Source organism: Sapajus apella, unplaced genomic scaffold (assembly GCF_009761245.1).
Source record: "Sapajus apella isolate SASKATOON/1434 unplaced genomic scaffold, GSC_monkey_1.0 scaffold4, whole genome shotgun sequence".
NCBI lineage: Eukaryota > Metazoa > Chordata > Mammalia > Primates > Cebidae > Sapajus > Sapajus apella.
In genome coordinates, this window is record NW_022436944.1 from 28,053,969 (window position 1) to 28,080,839 (window position 26,871).

General features: G+C 37.1%; 1 protein-coding gene across 1 annotated transcript in view; it reads left to right on the top strand.

Moving 5' to 3' along the window:
• The window catches only part of PIK3CB (phosphatidylinositol-4,5-bisphosphate 3-kinase catalytic subunit beta), a 107,371-nt gene that overhangs the window by 49,597 nt on the left and 30,903 nt on the right, over window positions 1-26,871 (top strand). The window contains 5 exon segments of the mRNA XM_032265067.1: window positions 3,825-3,955; window positions 6,874-6,924; window positions 19,808-19,996; window positions 24,229-24,261; window positions 24,263-24,351. Of these exon segments, the coding sequence (XP_032120958.1) occupies window positions 3,825-3,955; window positions 6,874-6,924; window positions 19,808-19,996; window positions 24,229-24,261; window positions 24,263-24,351 (493 nt within the window).

Below are 26,871 nucleotides of genomic sequence, written 5' to 3' on the forward strand. Positions count from 1 at the left end.
CTATTTTGCTAATAATAAGTTAATATTAACAAATTATTCATTTAGCTCATTACAGATTGTCTGGCCGTGGTATATAACTTTTAAGTTTTGTGATGGGTAGCTTTGTCTTTAAATCTTATGCATCTCCATATTTAGGAATGAAATAGTCTAAACATCTGACTCCTTGAGTTGTGCTGCCAGGCACACAGTGGGGAATTATTTCTGAATATATTTCTTATTTTAATGAATGTGTGTTGCTTTCAGCTTTGTTTTTTTTTGTTTGTTTTGTTTTGTTTTGTTTTTGAGAAATTCTCCTAAGGAATAGTGTCTTTATAATAACCTTTGTTGCTCCTAATTGTGCTAACTTTCTTCACTAGTAGAAGGAACATTCTGTAAAGTGGGAGAAATAATAAAAGCACTTTTTCTTTAGGGCTTTAGCCTGAAATTTGAGGTAAGTGGAGCACCTTCCACATGCCTTTAGTTCCCAAATACTACTCAAAATATCAAATGAGGTAGATGGTTTTATTTCTGTTTTTACAGATAGCAAAGAGAAGCTCAGAGAAAATAAGTTAGTCTTACATAGTTGGTTCAAACATAATATTTGAATGAAAGACTATTCAAATCTTTCCATTGGTCTATACTGCTTTCCCAAATGTTGGAAGTTGTAGTGTTAATCTTGCATTATAATAGTGGTTTTCTTTTTCTTTTTTCTGTCTTTATAGTTTGTTAATGTATCTAGTAAAGTGGTGAACTAATTTGAATTCAAATTTTTTAATTAATGGCTTTGTAAGTAACATTTGAAAACGTTCATGTATTAGCAGTTGTCACCTGAGAAATTATTTTTAGATAATCATTTTTACTGACAGATTTATAAACTCTTAGCAGTCTAATGTGTGTGTGTGTGTGTGTGTGTGTCCCCATATTCTTCTATTCTCTCCAGCATGTACCTCTAATAATTTTTACTAATTATGTTATTCCCCAAATGTAGGAGAGCTGTGTATATTTGATGTATTTCTTTTTGTTTGTTTGTTTGACTCAGGATTTCACTCTGTCACCCATGCCGGAGTGTAGTGAATTGAACACAGTTAACTGTAGCCTCGACCTCCTGGGCTGAAGTGAGCCTCCCGCCTCAGCCCTCAAGTAGCTGTGCCTACAGGTGCACGCCACCACACCCGGCTAATTTTTTTTTTTTTTTTTGTATTTTTTGTAGAGTCGGGGTTTCGTCATGTTGCCCAGGGCTGTCTCGAACGCCTGAGCTCCAGTGATTTTCACCTCTGTGACACCGCAAGGTGCTAGGATTATAGGCATGAGCCACTGCTCCCAGCCTATTTGACATATTTCTTATGGGGGACTAAACTTTCACAATGCAAGAAAATACATCAGCAAAATACTATACTTTCTTGAAAATCTTAGTTTCGACTCACAGAATCACCAATCAACTTGACAAGTATTTTTAGTAAAAATTACAATTTTTGCTGGCATTTACTTGGCATAATACTGTGAATCTAACCTCATCTCTAAGAAAATGTATGATGAAAAATAATAAATGAACACAATTAGTTCTGCATGTGTCAACTCTAGAACTGTCACATTTAACCCAGTAGGGGCAAACAATAAGCAAAGGAACTACAAATAATCTATCATCTAGAGTCCCTAAGTCATCATTACAAGGTATATAATCACGTTTATTTATTTTTTTCCTAACTTTCCAGAATTCTTTATATATGCACTAGGAAATACAAACTTGTCTTTCTCCCTATACTTACAGCACATTCTGCATAATATTCTGCTCCTTGCTTTATTCACCATATCTATCTACATAGAGAACTGTTTTTTCCTTCCATGTCTGGACTGTCAGATAAATTTTTTTTTTTTAAGCAAAGTTGTGTTCTGATAATTCAAACAGTGCTACTATAATGAATAACCTTGCTATGTACAGGTGTATATCTAAGATAAATTCCTTAGTGGTGGGTTTATTGAGTCAAAGAATAGATAAATTTGTAATTCTTAGAATTACAAATTGCTCCCCAAGAGAGTGTATCAATTTTTACTCTCTATGTGTAGTATATCTGAATGCCTTTTGGCCAGATATGGTGGCTCACATGTGTAATCTCATTGCTTTGGGAGACTGAGGCAGGAGGATCACTTGAGGTCAGGAGATTGAGACCGGCCTGGACAACACAGTGAGACTCTGTCTCCCTATACACACAGAAAAAGAATGCCTTTTTTTCTGATCTCTTTTAAACAAGGTTAAAGGATTACCTCTACATTTGGGGCTAATAAGTACTAAAATACTAAATTTGACTTCAGTTAGATTACATTTGCTAGGGCAAAAGAATAATAGTACTAGAGAGGAGAAGTATGAGACTACGTGACTGTTAATTGCTGAGAAATCATTTCTAGAGGTGTATAAATTATAAGAATTGAGCCAGGTGCAGTGGTGTGTGTACTTGTAGTCCCAGTTACTCAGGAGCCTGAGACAGGAGGATCAGCCAGGAGTTTGCATCTAACCTGGGCAATATAGCAAGACCCTGTTTCTAAAAAACAATAAGATAAAAAAAGACTTGCCTCCATCCAGGTGAAAATTGAGTCTAGGCTGTGTGTGATTGCTCACACCTATAAGTACTGCAGTTAGGGAGGCTGAGTTGGGTGGATCTCTTGAGCTCAGGAGTTCAAGAGTTCAGCCTGGGCAACATGGCAAAACCCTGTCTCTACCAAAAGTTAAAAAATTAGTCGGGCATGGTGGCATGCTCCTGTGGTCCTACTCAGGAGGCTGAGGTGGGAGGATCACTTGAGCCTGGGAGGTGGAGGTTGCAGTGAGCCGAGATCACACCACTGCACTCCAACCTGAGTGACAGAGACCCTGTCTCAAAAAAAGAAAAAGAAAATTGAGTCTGTGAGATGAGAAAATATTTTAAAAAATGAGCAAAGAATTAAGGAACTAAAACTTGTAAAGATTTTCCAGCTTTAGGAGACAATTATGAATGTGCCTACTTTATGGACATTAGACCAAAACAGAATAGATCTGACCTTTTTTTTTTCTTAGGATGTACAGAGAGAACAACTATACTACAGTCAATATGAGAAAAGAAAAATCACTTTGGAGAGGGGAGATCTTAGATTGTGCTCCTACTTTCTCATCATGAGTTTCTTATCTGTGAAATAAAAAACTTATATAATGTGAACTCTTGGGTTTTCTAACTATACTGAAATTCTAAAATCCCACATACAATTCTGTGAATGGACCATATTTAGGGTGGTGGAAAAGGAAAAGGAAGGAGTACCTTGAAAAAAGAAACAATTGGTGAGGTAAAAGAAGTGCCACTTAATGGAGTATTCCAGAGACTACCAGAAAAGGTATTTTTGTCAGCAGTTACAGGATAATAAAGAGCATTATCATTAGATTTGATAAGAAGAATGTCATTGATGACTTAAAATACAAATTTGGTTATTGTGACAACCATGAAAACCAGGATTACATGTAAGAAGTCCATATGTAGTGATGAGATTACAGTTTCTATGGGCCACATAGTTTTGATGGAGGGAGAGCAGTTCCAATTAAAGTCTTTTCAAGATTGAGAACTAAATTTGAATTAAGAGGTAAAGTAACCATTCAGTTTTGTTAACTTTCTCAATTTTTAAAGATATATGCAGACTCATACTGAAATTTTGTTCCAAGCATTAACAGAAAATTAGAGGCTTACTGATATAATTGTCTGTCACACTTCCAATAGTTGACACACTTCTAAGGTAATTTTCATGGGAGGAGATCCATTGCAGCTTTTTTTTTTAAGCTTAGTTTTAAAGACTTTTTTTTAAGAATCAAAATTATTTGCATGTTTTAGATGAACTTGAAGAAATGTTGAATCCAATGGGAACTGTTCAGACAAATCCATATACTGAAAATGCAACAGCTTTGCATATTAAATTTCCAGAGAATAAAAAACAGCCTTATTATTACCCTCCCTTCGATAAGGTAAGCTAATTATATAAAGGGCCACTACGCATGAAATAATTGAATGACTACTTGCTGGCTCTATCTATGTATAGTTTAAGCTCTATCAGTCTCTTTCAAAACTTCCCATACAGTGCCAGCTTTGTTGAGTGGGAAGACCATGGAGTAGGGAGCCCTCTTAACTCTGTTAGTTTTGGCTTTATCACTGACTGAGAAAGAAAAGGCACCTCTGGAGTTCAGGTTTCCTATTTAGAAAATGAAGAAGAAGTCCTAATTGTTCTGAGATATTTTTGAATATCTCAGGCCCCCTAAAAGGACTATAAATATATTCATATGTAACTCTGAATATATAAAATGTTCAATGAAACATTCCCTGCATGTTGTTTCAGATATTAAAGGTATAATCACTGCTGTGTTAGAACTGATATTCAGAGAACAATTGATTTTTGCTGAAGATTTCTATTAGTGAGACTTCCTTTTATGTAGTTATTTTATAGAATCTATAGTAAGGACTTCATTTCTAAATATATTTCTTTAATTTACATACTGCATGTCTTGGGGATAAGGAGATTATCTAATGGGGGCTAAATATAGGGCTATGGTAATTTACATGCTAAGTGAGCTGATCTGTCATATATTGTATCTTCAGGTTTGGCATGGTGTTTTTTGTTGTAAAAAATGAGGTGTCTCTCTATCGTCCAGGCTGGAGTGCAGTGGCACAATTATTGAGCTTCAAATTCCTAGCTTAAAGCAATTATCCTGCCTCAGCCACCCGAGTGCTGGGATTACAAGTGAGAGCCACTGCACCTGGTAGTGTTGATTTTTATGAGGAAGTCTTCGAACAAATTCTCAGAAAATAGGAGCCAGGCACCGTGGCTCAGGCCTGTGATCCTATCAACTTGGGAGTCTGAGCCAGGAGGATCACTTGAGACTAGGAGTTCAAGATAGCCTGGACAACTTAGAGAAGCTCCTGTCTGTACAAAAATTTAGAAATTAGCTGGGTGTGTTGGCTTGTGCCTATAGTCCTAGCTGCTCTGGAGGCTGAGATGGGAGGACCAGTTGAGCCCAGGAATCTGAGACTGCAGTGACCTATGGTCATGCCACTGTACACCAGCCTGGGCAACAGAGAGAGACCCTGTCTCGGGGGGGAAAAATGTTCAGAAAATAAACTGGTAGTTTATTTAATTTCCTAAGTCCATTTGAGAACAAACTACCTTTAAAGATTGATATACTTTATAAATACTTAATCTACCTATACATGTAAAGTATTATGCAAATTAAATTTATGTAACTCACTGTTTCTTCATTTTCATTTTAATTGAATTTTATCCATCTAAGGAGTAATTTTTTCAAGTTTTTAAAACGTGTTTTTCTGAACAATAATTTAAAACCAAATTAAATTTTGTGCTTATTATAATAGAAATTTCAATATGCCAAGAACCATATACCTTAGTATACACTGAGTAGAAAAAGCTACATTTTGACTCATCCAATATATTTATGTAGTGTCTTTAGTTATTCCTTTGATAGAAACGTATCCATAAGCCATAGCTGCTCATGATACATTTAATAGTACTAGCTGTGACTATTATCATGTTCAGCTAGATGTGTGTTCAACAGTTATAGGCTCTTTTGGCTCAAATGAGATGCTTTTTGAAGCACTTTTACAAATACAGACTTCTGTATTTGTAAATAGAATATCTTTAATAGAATATTTCAAGAGAAGTTTTATTTCACCATTGCTCCAGTCATCTGCAAATGGTCATTAAACTTTTCTTGTCTTTTTAATCCCTTGGAGAGTGAAGAGTATCAATTTGGGTTAGAGATTTTAGTCTTTAAATATATATAAGCCAAGGACAGTAGTCTTTAGTCTCATCTACTTAAGGAGGCTGAGGTGGAAGAATTGCCTCAGCCCAGGAGTTCAAGTCCAGCTTGGGCAACATAGACCCCATCTCAAAAACAAACAAAAAATGTGTAAATATGTATATTCTTATTGATTTCCTTTAATTGTACAAGTTAGATATGGTTATTATAATATAAATAATACAGAAGTAAAAAGTGAAAGCTTCCCTAAGTCCTGTTCTTTTTATTTAATATAGTGCTTGTTATAATAATTTGTGTTATGTTTTGCTTTTCAGGTTAATTTTATGGTTATTGATTAATTTAAATAACCATAATCTTATTTTATTCTGACAACCCTATGTAATAGGATAGGAATTATAACACTAAAATCTTTTTTTTTTATTTATTCTATTTTAGTTTACTTTTTTTTTTTTTTTTTTTTTTATAGAGATGAGGGCTCACCATGTTGCCAGGCTGGTCTTGAATTCCTGGGCTTAGGTGATCTTCCTTCCTTGGTCTCCCACAGTGCTGGGAGTAAAGGTGGGGGCCACCACACCCAGCTGATCTAATTATTTACTTATTGATCTTCCTCCTGGACAAGTGGGTTTCTATCTTAGCAAAATGAGCCCCCCCCTCCTTTGAACTTAATGAATTTTAACATATTTTTAGACTTTTCCCATGTCATTACTTCAATTTTTGGTGTCTTAATTGAAGGAAAAAAAAAAAAAAAACATAATGACAAAAGTTTATTCTACAATTTAGTAACTCTTACATGTTTTTGCATTTCCTTTGCTAGAACACATTTACTTATATTTCAAAAAAACTCTGACATGTATATGCTAGTTGCTACTTATTTTATCTACAGACAATTTTAGTGCTTCCTAGGAGTCATAATCCCTTATAGCAATACCGTCGTTTCCCTGTTGTCAAGAGTTTAAAGCACTGGGGAAGCGTGATTTTGCTTTTAAAATTCATGTTTCTGTTATAAAGCATAGCAATGCTAGATCTTATGTCGTCTAAGTACAAGTTAGTCATTTACACTTAAAATTCCACAAATATGAGAGCCAAAATTTATTTTTTTCAATTTTTTTAAACAGATTATTGAGAAGGCAGCTGAGATTGCAAGCAGTGATAGTGCTAATGTGTCAGTAAGTATCAAGACGTTTTAAATGGCCCTTTTTTATGGAGTTGTGCAAATTATTAGGTAATGAACTCATAGGAATGAACTCACAGAAGACCATAACTCATATGCAAGAACAGTTTGTGAGTGTGGGTAAGTATACACATATTAGTGTTTCGTTAAATGGCAGCACAATTTGTGGGTGATCTCCATTCAGTGGGCAAACCCTTTTCTGATAGAAGTATAGGTTTAGCAGGTAATCTATAAGGGATGCTTTGGCACCTCGTAGATTAACAATGCTGTCATAGTGAATATTACTTAGTTGAATGAGGAGGCTGTATTTCTCTCATGTAACAAAGAGATTTAGTAATAAGCACATGCATCATCATGCAGGGCACCCAAATTTCTTCTATCTTTGTGCTGTGCCATATTTAATATGTATTTTCTATTTCATAGTTTAATATTACTGCTTCAGCTTCCTACTTTACTATATTCCAGCCAGCAGGAACAGGAAAAGGAATAGTAGTGGTTACATCCCATTCTTATTTAGGATACCATTAATATATATCATTTCGGCTCACACGTCATTGGCCAGATCTTACTGTCCGTACCTAAATACACGTGCATCTGAGAGGTGCAGTCTTTAGCGAGGCCATCAGTCATGTGCTTGGCTAAGAATAAGAGATTATAGCACTAAAGGAAGAAGTAGAGAATGGATATTGAGGGTCAAATAGTAGTCTCTGCCACATATACTATTCCCATTTGTTTGTACTCAGATACTATGCATAGATTACTTTGTTGACTTAGGTTGCTGTATCTATCGTCTCTCTCTATTTTTTCTCTGTCTCTCTCTCTCTCTCTCTCTCTCTCCATATATATAAATATATATACCATCTGTGCTTTTTAAATTTGATTTTTTGGCTCTTTCTAGTTTGACTTTGTTGAACTCTAATCTGATATTCTCTTGTCATCAGTTTCCAGCTTTTAAGTCTATTTATAAAGCCATCTACCTGTAGCATGGCAGTGTTACAGAGACTAGGAGGCAAACTGGAGACAATGCGTATGTTTTTCCCATTCTCAACAGAATCAAAGCACTATTAAATTTTGGCCAATTGGTGAAATGTCTGGCCTAGGTTTTCTGCTCCTTTGCCATTAAAGCTCTCAAAATCTTTGCCTAGTTTCTCAATGTGAGTCATCTGGTACTGCTTTCTTACTGGTGTTTTGTGGCAAATTCAAAAGCCACAAATCTTTTGAATTTGAATGCTTGACCTCAGGAAAGAGGAACAGTAGTGCCAGGCTCCTGGTCTTTAAAGTTTAAGGAAGGCTCTTGGGCCAGTTTGGGACCATAGTAGCCAAATTCTTCCTCCCTGTCTTTTTTTCCCAGAGTTTTGTGTTATTCAGATTTCTGGAGATAGTTTCAGATAATAATTTGTAAATACTGTGCAAATTTTAATAGCTTAAAATATATGTATGGCCTGATAAAAATTTGCGTGGTCAATTGATGAGGCTGGTGTGATAGGATCATTGTATTTGACCGCTTTTTCTTGCTGAGCATGTAGACTTGAGAATGCCCTGGAACCTCTAAGAAGTGAGAGTTTATTAAAAGAGTAAAATGTAAAATAAAAGTGGAAGCAATCTCAGAGACTTTTTAAACTCATAATTCAAAAAAATGTGTGTGTGTGTGTATAAATTTAAAACACAAGAGAAGAACTTTAAAAAGCGAGAACTGCAAGAGCAGTTACCTTTAATGATACAAAACAAATTTCTTACAGGTGTTCATTTACCAGCTTATTAGGCAATTACTGAAACATAATTACAGTTTAAGCTTAGGAGATACAGTTACACAGGCAGGTGGTTCAAGTGCCTCTGTCTCATTACCCTTTATAAAACAATATTGCTCCATGAACCCCAAATAAATGAGTGAATTTTTACTATTTCTACTATAAACTTGTACCTGACCTAAATCAGAGAGTTCCCTGCACACTGAGCATGCAAGTAATCTTGCCCAGGTCTGATATACTTTTAAAATTTGTTTTTTATTAGGCATAAAGTACAATTAATACATTGTGAGGATGGGTGTGATGGCTCACCCTTATAATTCTAGCACTTTGAGAGGCCAAGCTAGGAGGATTGCTTGAACTCAGGAGTTTACATAGTGAGACCCCATCTCTACAAAAAAAAAAAAAAAAGAATTATTTGGGTGTGGTGGCATGTGCCTATAGTCCCAGCTACTTGGGAGGTTGAGGTGGGAGGATGGCATGAGCCTGGGAAGCTGAGGCTGCTGTGGCAGAGTGAGACCCTGTCTCCTTAAAAGAAATTGGCCAGGCGTGGTGGCTCAAGCCTGTAATCCCAGCACTTTGGAAGGCCAAGGTGGGTGGATCACGAGTTCGGTCAGGAGTTTGAAACCAGCCTGACCAACATGGTGAAACCTCATCTCTACCAAAAATAAAAAAATTAGCCGGGTGTGGTGGCACGCACCTGTAATCCCAGCTACTCAGGAGGCTGAGCCAGGAGAATCACTTGAACCCGGGAGGCGGAGATTGCAATGAGCCAAGGTCGTGCCACTGCACTCCAGCGTGGGTTACAAAGCAAGACTCCATCTCAAACACAAAAGAATTTTAAACTAAATGAAAGTTTCTTTCTGTGATTCCCACCTACCTTCCTCTCCATAGGCTAACTGTAAACAGTTTAATTTGTAGCTATCAATACTAACTTTGTATGTAAATATCTTTCCCTTTAAAAACAATTGATACCTTTATATATCTGAGATCGCTTCCACTTTTATATATGTTCTACTACATTACTTTTTTTCATTTAATACACTTTGTGTATATTGTCATGTGAGTATGAATAGGTCTATTTCACTTTTAAAAATACCTTTCTAACATTTGCTATAGCATTAATTATTAGTATCTTGTAGTTAATAAAGGTGCAGAATCATCTTGATGAATATTTTGCTTATTTTCAATTTTTCTCCATTAAAACAGTTCTGCAATATCTATTTTGTACAGGCTTATTTATATACATGTGTATTTTGTAGGATAGATTCCTAGACGTGAAACTGTTAGATCTAAATATTTGTGCATGTTTACTGTAGATTCTGCCAAATTACATATCCTAAAATACTTAAAATTTATGCCACCATCTTACCTGTGGAAGAGTTCCTGTCTTTGCAATTCTGCCAACCCTTTTAATTATATATCAATCCAGTGAAACAAAAAAAATGGTGCCATGTAATTTTAACTTGTATTCCTTTATTAGTAGTCAGTTTGGGGATTATTTTTTGTTCTTTTTCTTTTCTTGTCTTTTTTAATTTCAAAAGCTAGTTTAAACTATTTCTGATTTTTTTTTCAGTGTCATCTTAGTTCTTCAGGAAATAAACAATCTTGCTTTTAAAGTGGTCTTGCTTTCTTATTTTGGCAACTTTCTTTTGTTTTGATTTGTTTTCCTTAGATGTTTGATGAATCTTAGTTTAGCTCTTCTGTTTGAGACTCCCTGGTTATCTGCCTGTTCACTATAACAGGCCTTCAGTAACTGCAGGAATTAGGATCTCCTGCTTGTGGAAATTTCAGTACCTTCTGAGATCAGGTGGCTCCCTAGAGCTCAGTACCCATGCTCCTCACCTCAATCTGGGGCTGATGCCATTGCCAGCTCAGCTCAGCACAGACAGAGAATGGGGCATGCCTGGCCAAGGCATTTGCTCCGCTTGCACATCCCTTAGTAATCCTCCTTAAGATTGCCCCTGGCTTTCTCCCACACCTTGTATCCTTGATTCTGATCTGGAGTTACCCCAGGATTGTGTGCACAACAACTCTTACTAATACATGGATCTTAGAAGATATGAACCCTGGTCCTGTCTGCTTTCTCTCAGTAAAGAATTTCCTTGTTAGGTACTTTTTTCTTGTTTTCTAGAGCTGTTATTGATTAGTATTTTTAAAAAGCTATGCCTTATACTTTATAGGCTTTTGGAAGAGAAGAATAAAGAGAACTATATTCTCATTACATTATTCATATGACTGCCAGGCAAATTAAGTTCCTTGATAAGACAATGGCAAGTTTACTTACTGAATTGTGTATACATATATGTACATATGTTAAACATATGTATGTGTATCTATATATAATACATATACACACAGTTCATCAGGTGAACTTACCATCACCTTGTTAAGGCACTTAGCTTGCTTTTGGCATTAAAAATTGTTTTTAAGTTGTAGTAAAATACACATAACTTAAAACTTACCATCTTAACAATTTTTATTGTGTGTACCCGGTCTCCAGAACTTTTTCAGTCTTGCTAAATGGAAATACTTTTATCCATTGAACAGCAACCCCTCACTGTCCCCCTCTTTCCAGCTCCTGGCACCCACCATTCTACTTTCTATCTCTATGAATTTGACTACTTTAGGTATTTCACACAAATGGAATCATGGTATTCATGTTCTTCTGACTAGCTTTCACTTGGTATAATGTTCTCAGGATTTATTCATGTAGTATGTGTCTGATTTTCCTTCCTTTTTAAAGCCGAATAATATTCCACTGTTTGTATATTCTACATTTTGCTATAAACATGGGCATAGAAATCCGTTTTTCTTTTTCTTTTTAGAAATGAAATCTCTCTGTATTGGCTAGGTTGGTCTTGAACTCCTGGCCTCAAGCAGTCCTCCTGCCTCAGCCTCCCAAAGAACGAGGATTACAGGTGTAAGCTATCATGTCCAGCCAGAAATACCTTTTGGGGATCCTACTTAATGTTCTTTTGGATATATACCCAGAAATGGAATTACTAGATCATATTTTAATTCAATTTTTAATTTTTTGAGGAACTGCTGTAGTGTTTTCTATAGTGGCTGCCACACTTTTACAGGAGCTGTGCCATTTTACATTTCCACACACAGTGCACAAAGATTCCAGTTTATCCACGTCCTTATCAACCCTTGTGATTTTCTGTTTTTTTGCTTGTTTGTTTGTTTTTTAGGACAGGGTCTCACTCTGTCTCTCAGGCTGGAGTATGGTGGTGCAATCATGGCTCTCTGCGGCCTTGACCTCCCTGGGCTCAGGTGATCCTCCCACCTCAGCTTCCTAAGTAGCTGAGACCACAGGTGTGCACCACCTCACCTAGCTAATTTTTGTATTTTTTGGTGGAGGTGGGCTTTCACTATGTTACCCAGGGTAGTCTCAAACCCTTGGTCTCAAGCAGTTTACCTGCCTTGGCTTCCCAAAGTATTAGCATTACAACTGCTAATACAAAGCATTAGCATGAGCAACTGCCCCTGGCCTGTTTTTGTTACTTTATAGAAGCCATTCTAATAGAGTAAAAAAAAAAAAAAAAAAAAAAAAGCAGGTTGCTGAGGATCCTGGGTCTGCAGACTCAGAAAAATACATTCTCTGTGACTTATGATTATAGATTTGGCAGAGTCCTTTTGTTGTTTGTTTTTGAGGTAAGGTCTCACGCCGTCGCCTAGGCTGGAGTACAATGACGTGATCATAACTTACTGCTGTCTTGACCCCCCAGGGTTAAGTATTCCTCCTACCTTAGCCTCCTAGGTTGCTGGGACCACAGGCAAAGCCCACTACACCTTACTAATTTTTTGTAGGGACAGGGTCTCACTGTGTTGTCCAGGCTGCTCTTGACCTCCTGGGCTCCAGTGATTATCCTGCTTCAGCCTCCCAAAGTGCTGGGATTATAGGCATGAGCCACTGTGCTCAGCTGCATTGGTAGTTTTGGACCTTCTTATCCAGTGATTTTCAACCTGCAGCTTTTTTGCCCTCCCTGGGGGCATTTGGGCAATATCTGGAGATATTTTTGATTGTCACAACTCGGTGGAGTGTACAGCTAGCATCTTGTCACTGGAGGTCTGCAAAGCCGCTGAACACGCTACAATGCATGGGATGACACCCTTCTTTCCTCGGCAAAGTATTAGTAGCATGGAGTTAAGAAACTTTGCTCTAATCTGAAACACCTAAATTATAAGTAAAGTTTATCTTGTCTTATTCGAAGTGTTTCTCTTTTTGCAGGGACCCAGGTACAAAATGGTAATGACAGGTTTTGGAGAATGCAGGTGATGACTTGACCTTTAGTCTATAGAAATTCTGGTCATCTACCTAGAATGTTTTCTTAGTAGAATGACTTGGAGGCCTTACAGCCTTGAATTTCAGGAAAAGGAAATAGCAAGCACTTTTTAAAAATAATTTCAAACTTCCTGAAAACTTATAAGACTACAGAGAGCTTTCATATACCCTTCACTTTCATATACCCTTTATAATAAATAAATTAAATGTTTTATGTGAGCATATTTTGACACTCGGGTTTCCCAACTGGTAACATTGTATATTTGTTTTATGATTCTCTGTGTGGTTTTTTTTTTCTGAATTGTTTGAAATTAAGTGACTTACATCATGCCCTTTTACCCCTTAATTCTTCAGTATTTCCTTAAAAATAAAAAAAAGGTATTTTTTACAAAATTAGCCAGGCATGGTGGCAAGTGCCTGTAATCCCAGCTACTCAGGAGGCTGAGGCAGAAGAATTGTTTGAAGCCAGGAGGCAAGGTTGCCGAGATCGCACCATTGCACTCCAGCCAGGGCAACAAGAGCGAAACTCCATCTCAAAAAAAAAAAAAAAAAGCTTTTTTATACATAACCTGAGTATAGTCATGTAAGTCAGGAAAATAATACTGAGTCAGTTCTATCTAATCTACAGGTTTTATTCAAATTAAGTTGTGGATCCAACCTCTGGTTACTTGTTGCATTTCATTGCCAGGTATCTTTAGTTTCCTTCCATCTGAAACAGTTCTTCAGTCTTCTTCTTCTTTTTTTAAATCCTTAATACTGACATTTCTGAAGAATACAGACCAATTATTTTATAGAATATTCCTCAGTTTGGATATGCATGATGTTTTGTCATGTTTAGGATCCCAGTTATGCATTTTAAGTATGACTATCAAAGAAGTAAAGGTGTAGTTTTCTTACTGCATTTTATCAGGAGGCAGTGTCGATTTTTACCACTACTCTAGATGTTAACTGTTATCCCTTGGTTAGTATGGTATCTGCTAGGTTTTTCTACTGTAAAGTTAATAAATAAATAAATGTTTTGTGAGGGAATATTTTGACACTAAGTAAATATTCTATTTCAGATTAAGCTGTCACCCACTTGTTTTTGCATTCACTAATACATAATACTTGAATCAATGTTACTGCAATGAGTTGCCCATTTTAAATCTTGCTTTTCCTTTTGGATTTATTAGTTGGCTTATAACATAGAAGAGAGGCTTTTCTTCTACCTCATCTATTTATTTAATATATTTTTTAGAATTAGGGCCTTGCTGTGTTGCCCAGGCTGGAGTGCAGTGGTACAGACATAGCTCACTATAGCCTTGAACTCCTACCCCATCTGTCTCTTTCTTATTTCTTCCTTTTTTTTAATTTATAGGAGATGGATATGTGATTTCTATTTTATTTAATGATTTATAATTAGTTACTGTCATTTATCTTAATGTTTAATTTATTCCAGATCTGGCTCATGGGAGCCCATGTAAGCTGTCTCCGTGTCTTTTTGCTTTGTTCCTGTCATTCTTTGAGCATTTCCTTCTTTCTGATACAACAGCATATTCCATGCTTATCTAGTACTTTCCCTACCCCAGCCTTGGAATCAACCACTTCTCCAAAGAGTTTTCATTTTTTATATACAGTTTATTCCTTTTATTTGTGAAAAGTATGCAGGGATGTATAGATGGATGGATGGATGGATGGGTGGGTGGGTGGGTGGGTGGATGGATGGATGGATGGATGGATTGACAAACAGATGGATGAAATGGATTGACAGGAACTCACTTTGTTGCCCAGACTGGAGTGCAGTGACATGATCATGGCTCACTGCAGCCTCGACTTCCTGAACTCAAGTGATCCTCCCATCTCAGCCTCCCAAGTAGCTGGAACTTACAAGCACATGCTGCTATACCCGACATTTTTTTTTATTTCTATTTTTTTTAGTAGAACAGGGGTTTCACTTTGTTGCCCAGGCTGTTCTTGAACTCTTGGGCTCAGTAGCCTCCTAAAGTGCTGGGATTATAGGTGTGAGCCACCGCACCTGGCTTATGTAGTATCTAGGCCCTGAATATGCTTATTATTGACACTGGACATAACCCAAGTAGTGCTCTTTGAAGAATGCAGGAGCGCAATTGCTTCCAGGCCCTTTTGTGAAACAGAGCTAGACAGTATATATTTGTTTACCTGCATATGTTTGGGAAAATAAATATACACAGAGATATATTTATTTATCTATTAAAGACCGTGAGTTCTTATCAATACCTCTAATATGGATCCATATGGATATTTTCTAGTCTTTGTCTTTTCATGTTTTTAATTTCCTTTTCTAACAGTGAGAAATCTGGATTCCTGTTAACCTTGATATATTTACTTATTTGCTCAATCCCCTGTTTGTATTCAGTCTTCTAGTCTTATAACTGTCTTCTTAGTCTCTGCCTCATTATCCTTGACTGCTTTGTGTTGGTCAATTCTGTATGTCTGGGCAACACTTAATTAATTAACTCAACCATCTGTCCCCAGCAAGCACACTGTTAACATGCCATCTGCATCCCCACCCCTTGTGAAGATGACAGATGAGTCTGTGGCCTTCCATAGGGAAGGAAAAGGAACCATAGGTTTTTGTTTTTGTGTTTTCCCATGTGCTTATAGCAACGTGTTTTTTTTTTTTTTTAAATTTTGGTCAGTAATCACTATTATATCATAATATGTGTGTTTGTGATTTTTAAAAAATCTAAACATAAAAACAGTAGAAAATATAGTTGTAATTTTTCATTGCTTTCTACCACTTTTAGCTTATTGGTACAAGCATTTGAACATGTATTTAAGTTCTTCAGTTATACTGTACAGTATAATTTTTCATTACTGATATTTTTGTTGTTTTATAGAAGAATCTAAGATTTTGGGTTTAGGCTTTTTGGTAGTTTTTACCTTGGCATTATTCAATGTTATGCTTTTCATACCTCAGTAAACAATAACAGTACAATTATGCAGCTCCACTGCTCTCCCCACTTAGCTTATTCCTAGGTCTTCAGGGTGTTTACACCTTACAGCAGCCTGTAGAGGTCTAACGTCGATCTACCAAATTATACTCAGCCTGCTAGCTTTTGCTAGCTTTTTGAACATAACAGCTGTCTGTCTTTCTCTGACACTAACAATTCACACTCTGTGTTGTTTGCAATAACAGATTTGGGTAGGAGTTTTATTTTCAAATTCTGATGACATTTTTGGGTTTTTTTTGAGACAGAGTCTCCCTTCGTGGCCTAGGCTGGAGTGTAGTGGCATGATCGCAGCTCACTGTAACCTCTACCTGCCGGGTGCAAGCAATTCTCTGCCTCAGCCTCCTGAGAGGCTGGGATTACAGGCACCCACCACCACGCTCGGCTAAGTTTTGTATTTTTAGTAAAGACAGGGTTTCACCATGTTGGCCAGGCTGGTCTTGAACTCCTGACCTCATGATTCACCCACCTCGGCCTCCCAAAGTGCTAGGATTACAGGCGTGAGCCACTGCACCTGGCTGATGACATCATTTTTTAGTGAAACCCAATTATGTACGCTTTGTAGGTTGAGTCTCTAAATATAAAACCACTATAATTAGGTATATAGTATTTTTGTGTTTATTTTCTTTAGTACAATGAGCTGTATCTGCCTACCTATAAGAGCCCAAGAATTTGGAGTTTACTTATTTGATTCGTCTTTGGCTATCTTAAAGCGGATATTGTAGAATCCGATCTCTCTAATTTATTAAAACTTGGAATTCTTCAACTTGTTAGAATATAAGCTTTTCATGTTTTTATATTTTTTCAATGTTGATATTTGAAAGGGAGTACAGAACATTTGGAAAAATCATTATCTTATGGGAATATAGATATTAAAATTTATAAAACTTTTTATGGCCAGACACAGTGGCTCATGCCTGTAATTCCAACATTTTGGAAGGTGAGGCAGGTGGATTGCTGGATCTCAGGAATTTGAGACCAGCCTGGGGAACATGGAGAAACCCCATAGCTACAAAAAATATAAAAATGAGCTGGACATGGTGGTGCACACTTGTGGTCCCAGCTACCCAAAAGGCTGAGGTGGGAGGATCCTTGAGTCCAGGAAGTTGAAGCTGCAATGAGCCAGATTGTGCCACTGCACTGCAGCCTGGGTAACAGAGAGAGACCCTTTCTCAAAATGCAAACAAGCAAACAAAACCCTTTTCTAATGTAATGGAAGATTTATCTATAATGAAATCCTAAGGGAAACAAGGGTGTTTAACCTGTAAAATTGCTGTTTGTGAGAAGATAATATTTCTTTGTGTCTTTGTCAGAGGTAGATATTAAGCAAGAGGCTCCTTGGGTTTGACACAAAGTGGTAATTTCTACATAAAGAAAATGAAATGGAGCATATTTCACTCTCTATTTCATTTCAATGACCATGAGGGTATGTGGCATACTTCCTTTGACTTAGTTTTCCAGGGTCTGGTAATTTTCCCAGCTTACCAACTTTTCTGTTAATTATTCCCAGGTAGCTAATATTTTTAGATACTGGAAAGAAATCATATATTGATCATCCTCAATAACTAGAATAAATAAGAGATTTGGGCAAAACACCTAGAACATACATGTGTATGTGTGCCTGCCTGCCTGTCTGTCTGCCTGCCTGTCCTTTTCTATCTACTTGACCTGAGTGATATGCTAATCAGAAAACTGGTCTCATTCGAATGATTAGCTTATTTGTGTATTTCAGGGACCTTTATTCTAGATGTAACTTTTAAACTCTTGTCAAAAGATATCTAATATAGAGAATTAGTGAATTATCTCCTAGTCTGTTTTGTTTAGTTACTTAATTCTGTTAGAGTTATTTATTATAATAGAAGATAGCTTGATTCAGAACTTTAATGTAAATATGTTCATGACAAATTTGTTTTCATTTTTTTTATGTATTTTATGTATTGTCTGTTCTGTACTAGGGACATACATGGGAAGAAGATACGACTTCCATTTTGAGATGTTTATAATTTGAGAGCATGAAAAGTAGAATGAACAGCATTTCCTAAAAAGTGCTAATGAGTATCACTGCAGTATGTAGTAGAGGATACAGCAACCAGTTTGAATTATTAATAGTCAAGTATAATTCGAGAGATTTAGAGCAACTAGAAAAGCATGAGACAAGGTCTTCAGGGTCCTCATATCCTTTGAGACTAGCTTGAATTTTATTCTGTAGACAATGGCAGAGCCAGGGAAAGGTTTTAAATATAAAGCATTACAGTTATGTCAGGAAGGCTGTAGACAGATGAGAACTGTTTATTGGCCAATTGGTGCTTGTTCTTCAGCTTAGTTTCACTCTACCCAGTGTCAAACAATCCTCTTTCCACTTCTTAGATACAATTTCCAGCTGTTCTACTCTATACTTTGGTCTCATTGGGAGAAATATTGTGCTAGAAAGACTCATGGAATTTTCAGTTTCTCAAGCATTTTCATGCATGTCTTTATTGCCATTGTAATAACAAGAAAGTATTAAAATCTCCATTAACAAATGGACAAACTGAAGAGAATACAAGTATTAACTTAATCTTTTTTTGTATTATAACAAAGTATTTAACTCTTAAAGTAAACTTTCAGCTGAGGAAAGCTTAAACTTTTAACTTAATTTAGCAGAGTTAAACAGCTTTGGTTCTTATCTGTCTTGGTCTGTTTTCTTCTCAGTAATGTGTCTCCCTGAAGGCCAATGTCCAAAAATCACTTCTCTTACTTTAATAAAATTATACTTAGTATTTCCATTCTTTTTTATTTAGCTATATGCTATTTTGAATTGGATTACTTTTGAAAACTAATAATATGATAATTCTATTCATTTTCATGTTCATATGAAATCCCAGTTAAAATAATGTCAAGTATAAAGTAATGTAATAATAGATTATAGATACTTACAGGCTCTTCTCAGATAATGTTGGAAAGAGATTTTTAGGAAAATATGTTTTGAGTAAAGTTATATAATTTTGATGTAAGCATGGGGAAGCACACCTCTTTCTTTTGTGGAATTCAGAGTCTGGATCCAAAACAACATGGGCCATATTCTTTTTTTAGTATTTTCTTGTAGGGATTGGGAAGGAAAATGAGAGAACTGAATTTTTCCATGTTTAGTTTTAGCCAACATTTGACTCGTAATCTAAGGAGATTTTAGGCCTTTGAGTCAGGGCACAAGCCAAGAAGGCACCCCTTACTTTTATTTTTAGCCTCATATGTTTAGATCACCTTTGGTTTTTTGTTTATAGTATTTGAAAACTAAAGAAATTCAGTTCAAATAGTAAATGATTTGGTTGTGGGTTTGTTCTTGAAACAGGATCTTGCTCTGTCACCCAGGCTGGAATTCAGTGGTCCAGTCTTGGCTCACTGCAACCTCTGCCTCCCAGGCTGAAGTGATTTTCCTGCCTCAGCCTCCTGAGTACCTGGGACTACAGTTGTGCACAACTACGCCTGGCTAATTTTTTTTTCGTTTGTACTTTTTCTAGAGATGGGTTTTCACCACGTTGCCCAGGCTAGTCGGAAACTCCTGAGCTCAGGCAGTCCACCCACATTGACCTCTCAAAGTGTTGGGTTTACACACGTGAGCCCCCCTTGCCTGTCCTGACTTGGATTTTTATCTGAAAAGCAATACTGCCACCCAGCGTTTATATAGTTTACATTTTTTAGGTTTTTAGAAACTATTTTGAGAATCTCTTTCTCTTTAGCTTAGAAATTTAATAAAGGATCCTTTATTTTTTTAATGGAATTATATTTTTATAACTCACATATTTAGGTTCATTTATTACATAAATGTTTATAAATTTACTGAATGTTTACCAGTGGCCTTTGCACAATTCTATAATGAGCATTTTTCTTTCTTAGAGTCGAGGTGGAAAAAAGTTTCTTCCTGTATTGAAAGAAATCTTGGACAGGGATCCTTTGTCTCAACTGTGTGAAAATGAAATGGATCTTATTTGGACTTTGCGACAAGACTGCCGAGAGAATTTCCCACAGTCACTGCCAAAATTACTGCTGTCAATCAAGTGGAATAAACTTGAGGATGTTGCTCAGGTAACAAAAGATGGCTTCTGTAACTTTTTTTGGGTATATGGTACTTGGTTGGTTTCACATAAAGTGTCCTTTTCTCAGAGGTATGTTTTCATAGATGGGAGAATTTAAGCAGGAGAAATTTTGAGGTTTTAAACTCTAATACTCCAATTAATGGACCAGAACATTTTCAAGATTTAAAAATCTCAGATTTCGGGTAGGATTGCCATACCTTTCACCAAATACAATTGAAACACTGATCTTGGAACAATTATCTATCAAAATAGCACTTGCTAAGACCTGGGTACCTTCTACCAGCTTCATCAGTGAACTCCAGAGTTTTAAATCTTAAGACTCTTTGCAATGCCTGTTCTAGAATGTTCATTATTTGAAAATTACATCTATTATAGAGAATAACATTTTAGATCACCTATCATTCAGATCAATTTGAACATTCTTTTCAGTTGTCCAGTATTACTGAACGTATGCCTTTTGGCAGAATAGAAAAAAGACCATTTTGCTTCAAAAAAAACACCATATTGGCTAGATGTGGTGGCTCACACCTGTAATGCCAGCACTTTGGGAGGCCGAGGCAGGTGGATCACCTGAGATCAGGAGTTCGAGACCAGCCTGGCCAACTTGGTGAAACCCTGTCTCTACTAAAAATACAACAATTAGCTGGGTATGATGCTGAACGCCTGTAATCCCAGCTACTCCGGAGGCTGAGGCAGGAGAGCTGCTTGAACCCAAGAGGCGAAGGTTACAGTGAGCTGAGATTGTGCCATTGAACTCCAGCCTGGACGGCTAGAGTGAAACGCCATCTAAAAAGAAAAAAAAAAAAAAACACACCAAATTTTAGTTCCTTGATTTAATTTTCAAGACCCTGCCCAAAGGCACTGGCATTTATTCAGTTCAAACGACCCACCAGTGCTCAGTCAAAAGACCTTTGAAATGGTTTTTTTAATAAAAAAAAATAAATTTGGTCTACTAAAATAACCAGTTGTTTTCATGTTACTAAGTTCAATCAATCTCTCTAGTATGTAGTCTTAGTAAATTTATAGTGACTAAAAATATAGTGAAGAAATACAGATTTATCTTAATTATATTCATTTTAAAAATCTTTGGTTTTATTGTTTCACTTCTCAAATTACGTGTAGAAAGGATTTCTTTTGTGTTTGCTTTTAGTGTCTAAAGATTTTTGGACCCAGGCACGGTGATGTACACCTCTAATCCCAGCACTTTGAGAGGCCAAGGCGGTTGGATTGCTTGAGCTCAGGAGTTCCAGACCAGCCTAGGCAACATGACGAAACCCCATCTCTATAAAAAATACAAAAATTAGCTGGGCATGGTGGCATGTACCTGTAGGCCCAACTACTTGAGAGGCTGAAGTGGGAGGATTGCTTGAATCTGGAAGTTGAGGCTGCAGTGAGCCAAATGCCATTGCACTCCAACCTGTGCAACAGAGTGAGATCCTGTCTCAAAAAAAGAAAAATGGCCAGGGTTGGTGGCTCATGTCTGTAATCCCAGCACTTTGGGAGGCGGAGGTAGGCAGATCAGGAATTTGAGACCAGCTGGGGTAACATGGTGAAACCGTGTCTCTACAACAGATAGAAAAATTAGCCTGATGTGGTGGCACACACCTGTTCCAGCTACTAGGGAGACTGAGGCAGGAGGATCACTTGAGCCCAGGAGGCTGAGGTTGCAGTGAGCTGAGATTGTGCCATTGCATTCTAGCCTGGGTGACAGAGGGAGACCCTGTCTCAAATAATTAAATAAATAATCAATCAATCAATCTTTGGAAACATTATGTAATTACATTATTGTATGTACCTTGTTTAAACTGTTTCTACCTTAGACCGAATTAGACTCAAAAGGAACTATTTAATTTTCATTGCTCTAGAATAGTTATTGTCTTCTAGCCGCTGATTTATTGTCTAAATCCTGGATTCATTTTCCAGGAACCTTCAGTAATGGAAAACAAAATCTAGGCATTTTTTAACTTGGCACATTTGCCTATTTCTTTCGGATAGTGTCTAGTGCTGACTGCATATCTAAGAAATGCATCATATTATTATTTCATTAGAATCACAATGGAAAAAATTTCTTACTATACCCTTAAAAGCTGTCTTAAAGAGAGATTTGGTGAGTTTTGGCAATTAATTTTACACTTATAATTTAATTTTTAGTAATAATAAATAACCTTACAAAAAGTCATTACTTTTTAATGGTAGAATTTTTAACTACAACATTGCTGAACCTCTACTATTACAAAATGTTATCTCTCATTTTAAGTATTATTTATGGATAGCATATTCCAGATATTAATTGGAGATACTAGGAGTTAATTACTGCTGTTTCAAAACCTCAGAAAATAGTCTCTTCCCAGCTCTTCTGTCCATAATGAAAACTGCTGGTCCATTAGGGCCTTGGGCAAAGCAGGGAGAAAAAGTGGGGATGAGATTGGTGCTTTACGTCTTTATACCAGTATTTCTTAGTGGGCTTTCATCACTATACCCTTAAGAGTTTTTATAGACCTTTTTTCCCCGCAATAACCCTTGAAATTTTGATTTTACAGATACATGGTACATCCGTTCATGTACTGTATTTGTATCTGTGCTTTATACATAAAAAAAGGAGCAAGCTTTATTTAATACAGGGTTAAGAATAACTAAGTAAAACTTAAATTTAAAGTTAAAATTTAAGCTGGGTATGGTGGCTCAAGCCCATAATCCCAGCACTTTGGGAAGCAGAGTTGGGAAGATCACTTGAGGCTAGCAATTTGAGACCAGCCTGAGCAACATAGTGAGACCCTATCTCTGCAAAAATAAATAAATAAAATAAAATTAGCTGGGCATGGTGGTGTGTGCCTGTAGTCCTAGCTACTCAGGAGGCTAAGATGGGAGGATCGCTTGTACCCAGGAATTCAAGGCTGTAGTGAGCTATGATGGTGCCACTGCACTCCAGGCTGGGCAACAGAATGAGACCCTGTCTCTTAAAAGAAAGTTAAAATTTAAAAACTACTAGCATTTCACTGTATTTGCTAAATAATTATCTATGTAATTTTTTCACTTAAGTGAATTGTAATGTATCAAATTACATATATAATATAACAATTTATGCTGGCACAGTGACTCACACCTGTAATCCCAGCACTTTGGGAGACGGAGCTGGGTGGATCACCTGAGGTCAGGAGTTGGAGACCTGGCCAACATGGTGAAACTCCGTCTCTACTAAAAATAAACATAAAAAATTGGCTGGGTATGGTGGTGGGCACCTGTAATCCCAGCTACTCGGGAGGCCAAGGCAGGAGAATCGCTTGAATCCGGGAGGCAGAGGTTGTAGTGAGTCTAGATCACGTCATTGCACTCCAGCCTGGGGAACGAGAGCAAAACTCAGTCTCAAAAAAAAAAAAAGACAATTTATATAAATATATGCTAATAATGAAGTAATTACATTTTTAGAAAATCATTCAAAAGTATCGTTTTCCCAAAAATATTTATTAAATGTAAAACAACTGAAAATATTAAGTTAAATTATCTTTAGTAAACTTAACTTTTATTTACTTTTGCTTGATATGGGAAAATATCATTTAACTTAGCTGCTGGATACTCATTTACATATTGTTGACTTTTTGGAGAGAGCTTGCCATAATTAGTGACGGGTTGAATAACTTAAGTAATAAAATATTAACCGTTTTTATTGAATTCTCAAAGCTTAGTTGATCTGAAAATCAAACATAACATCCACAAGACAGCTAGCAAGCGCTTGCTGACCACCTCTCCCAATATGACTTTGAGCAATCAAGTAGAGGAAATCTAATCACTGCCATCTATTTACCATAGTTTTATAACACTGATCTTGCATGTATATCGTATACCTTCCATGACATTGATGTCAGTGGTACTTATGTGATACCCAAGAAAATCCAATGAGTGAAATTAATACCAAGGAATAAGATTTCCTCAGATGGGGTTTGAGTTTTATAAGGGCTACAAATTAAACATTTTTTTTACTGTCACCCATAAAGTTTATTTGGGGGTAAGTACTTCATAGCTTTTTAAACTTGCCTATAGAATGTTTCAACAACAAAGGCAATCTTTATTAGTTTATATTAACAGGAATGGATTTTTGAGGCCTCAGTAATTAAAAGTGTGCTTTGCCTTCTTTTGACCCATCTCAGTGCTCTTGTGTGTCAAGGAAAATTAGATTACTTTTGTCCCCCATTATTTCTGAACCATTTTCATTTTTTTAAACAGCTTCAGGCGCTGCTTCAGATTTGGCCTAAACTGCCCCCCCCGGGAGGCCCTAGAGCTTCTGGATTTCAACTATCCAGATCAGTACGTTCGAGAATATGCTGTAGGCTGCCTGCAACAGATGAGGTATCTTCTGCAGCTGGTTTTCTTTGGGTCAAGGAATAACTTGGGTGGGTTTGGGACAAGGGTGTGTCCTTGATGTCTCATAAGAAAGAAAAGGGATTAGAATTACTCACAGTTCAAAGAACATATTTGCTCCTGTACTCCTGCCGCTTCCCCCCACTCAACGTTTATACTAGAACAAAACAAAAGCACACTGTGTCCAAAGGTCCTCAAGATCACCCTCAGGTTTGATGACTCACTAGAAGGACTCAGACCTCAGCATATAGTCATTTACAGATATAATTTATTGCAGCAAAAGGATACAGAGCAAAATTTGAATAGAGAAAAAGTTAATGGGGGTGAAGTCATGAGGAAAACAGGCATACATAAGCTTGTAAGAGCCCTTTTCCAATGAAGTCACACCAAACACTTAATTCTATCATGAGTGAGTTGTGATAATACATGTCTGCACGGGAAGCTTGTTAGAGATTTGGTGGCCAGGGTTTTTACTGGCAGCTATCACATAAGCACCCTCTGCCTAGCATGTACCAGATTTCTATACTCCCAGGAGTAAAGTGGGTATACAACATAAACCATTGTTTGCACAAACAGTTAGGTGCAGTGAGCCACTTATCAATTAGGAAGGTAGTAGGAACCCTTCGGAAATCTTAACTCCCAGATGTCAGCCATGGGCCGATCCTATAAGCAGACTTGTTAAAGAGCAGCAACCAAACCTGCTGTGCTACTTCTTTTCTTCACACAGTCTGTCCACTATCCAGAATTAAGAAATGTTAATTTTTGTCATGGGTTTAAAAATAGATATATTGTTAAGCAAATACATTACAATTAAAGTTGAAGTCCTCGTAGTTTTCTTACCCAGTCTTGATTACTTCTCTTCATTCCCAGAGGCAAACATTATAATGAATTTGGTGCGTATGCTTCTATGTCACATTTTTCTGTTTCATCATGTATGTCTATGAAAATACAGATGTGGAATTGTTATTGCACAAATAAGTCTTGCCATATGCATTAGTTTATATCTTGCTTTTTGAAAATTTGGCTAGTTGGCTGGATGCAGTGGCTCACACCTGTAAACCCTGCATTTCTGGAGGCCAAGGCAGGCAGATTATTTGAGGTCAGGAGTTCAAGACCAGCCTGGCCAACATGGTGAAACCCCTTCTCTACTAAAAATACAAAAAATTAGCTGGGCATGGTGGCAGACGCCTGTAATCCCAGCTACTCGAGAGGTTGAGACAAGAGAACCACTTGAACCCAGAAGGCAGAGGTTCCATTGGGCCAAGATTGCGCCACTGCACTCCAGCGTGGGTGGCAGAGCGAGACTCTGTCTCAAAAAAAAAGGAAAAAAACCAGCCAGTTGTAGTGGCTCATGCCTATAATCCCATCACTTTGGAAGGCCAACACAGGCAGATCAATGAGCCCAGGAGTTCGAGACCAGACTGGGCAACATGGTTAAGCCCCATCTCTACCAAAAATATGGAGATATTAGCTCAGCGTGGAGGTGCGCACCTTCGATCCCAGCTACTTGGGAGGCTGAGGTGGGAGAATCACTTGAGCCCTGGAGACGGACCTTGCAGGAGCGAGATGGTGCCACTGCACTCCAGCCTGAGTGACAGAGTGAAACCCTGTCTCAAAAAATAAAATAAAATAAAAATTCGGTGGCTCATGCCTGTAATCCCAGCACTTTGGGAGGCTGAGGCAGGTAGATCATGAGATCAAGAGTTCGAGACCAGCCTGGCCAGCATGGTTAAACCTCATCTCTACTAAAATACAAAAATTAGCTGGGCATGGTGGCACATGCCTGAAATCCCAGCTACTCGGGAGGCTGAGGCAGGAGAATTGCTTGAACCAGGACCCAGGAGGCGGAGGTTGCAGTGAGCCAAGATTGTGCCACTGCACTCCAGCCTGGGCTACAGAGTGAGACTCTGTCCCCCACCCTCCTCCCCATCAAAAAAAAATCAACATTAGGATTTTGAGGTTAGTCTCTCCCATTATGTTTAAATGTCATTTATTCCTTTACTTTGTAATATTCTGTCATAGGGATATATCTTATTTAATTCTCTATTAAGTAACATTTAAGTTTTTCCACATTTTCCCTATTATAAAAAATGCTGCGGTGAACATGTTTGTACAGCCTCCTTTGGGTGGTGCATTTGTGAGAATCTATGAGATTCACTGAAGAAATGAATGTCTCAAACAATGAAGTTTATCTATTTTCTTTCTACCCTCAAAAATGAGGCTTATGTACTTTATGGTTTTTGAAAAATGAAAGCTCTCAAAATAGTATGGATAGTGTGATCATTTTTTCTTTTTAAAATTGTATATGTTTTACGCTACGTGGTATCCAAAAGAAATTAACCAGACTCACCAATAGTGCTTATTTCTGGGGAGTGAAATTAGAAATGTGAGAGAAGAGGAAGCCTCCTTCTATTATTCCTATACTTCCTAGCTTTTACACTATTTACAGGTTATATAATGGGCATGAATTTTACAATAAGCCTAATTGAGATTGTGTTATAGGTAGTT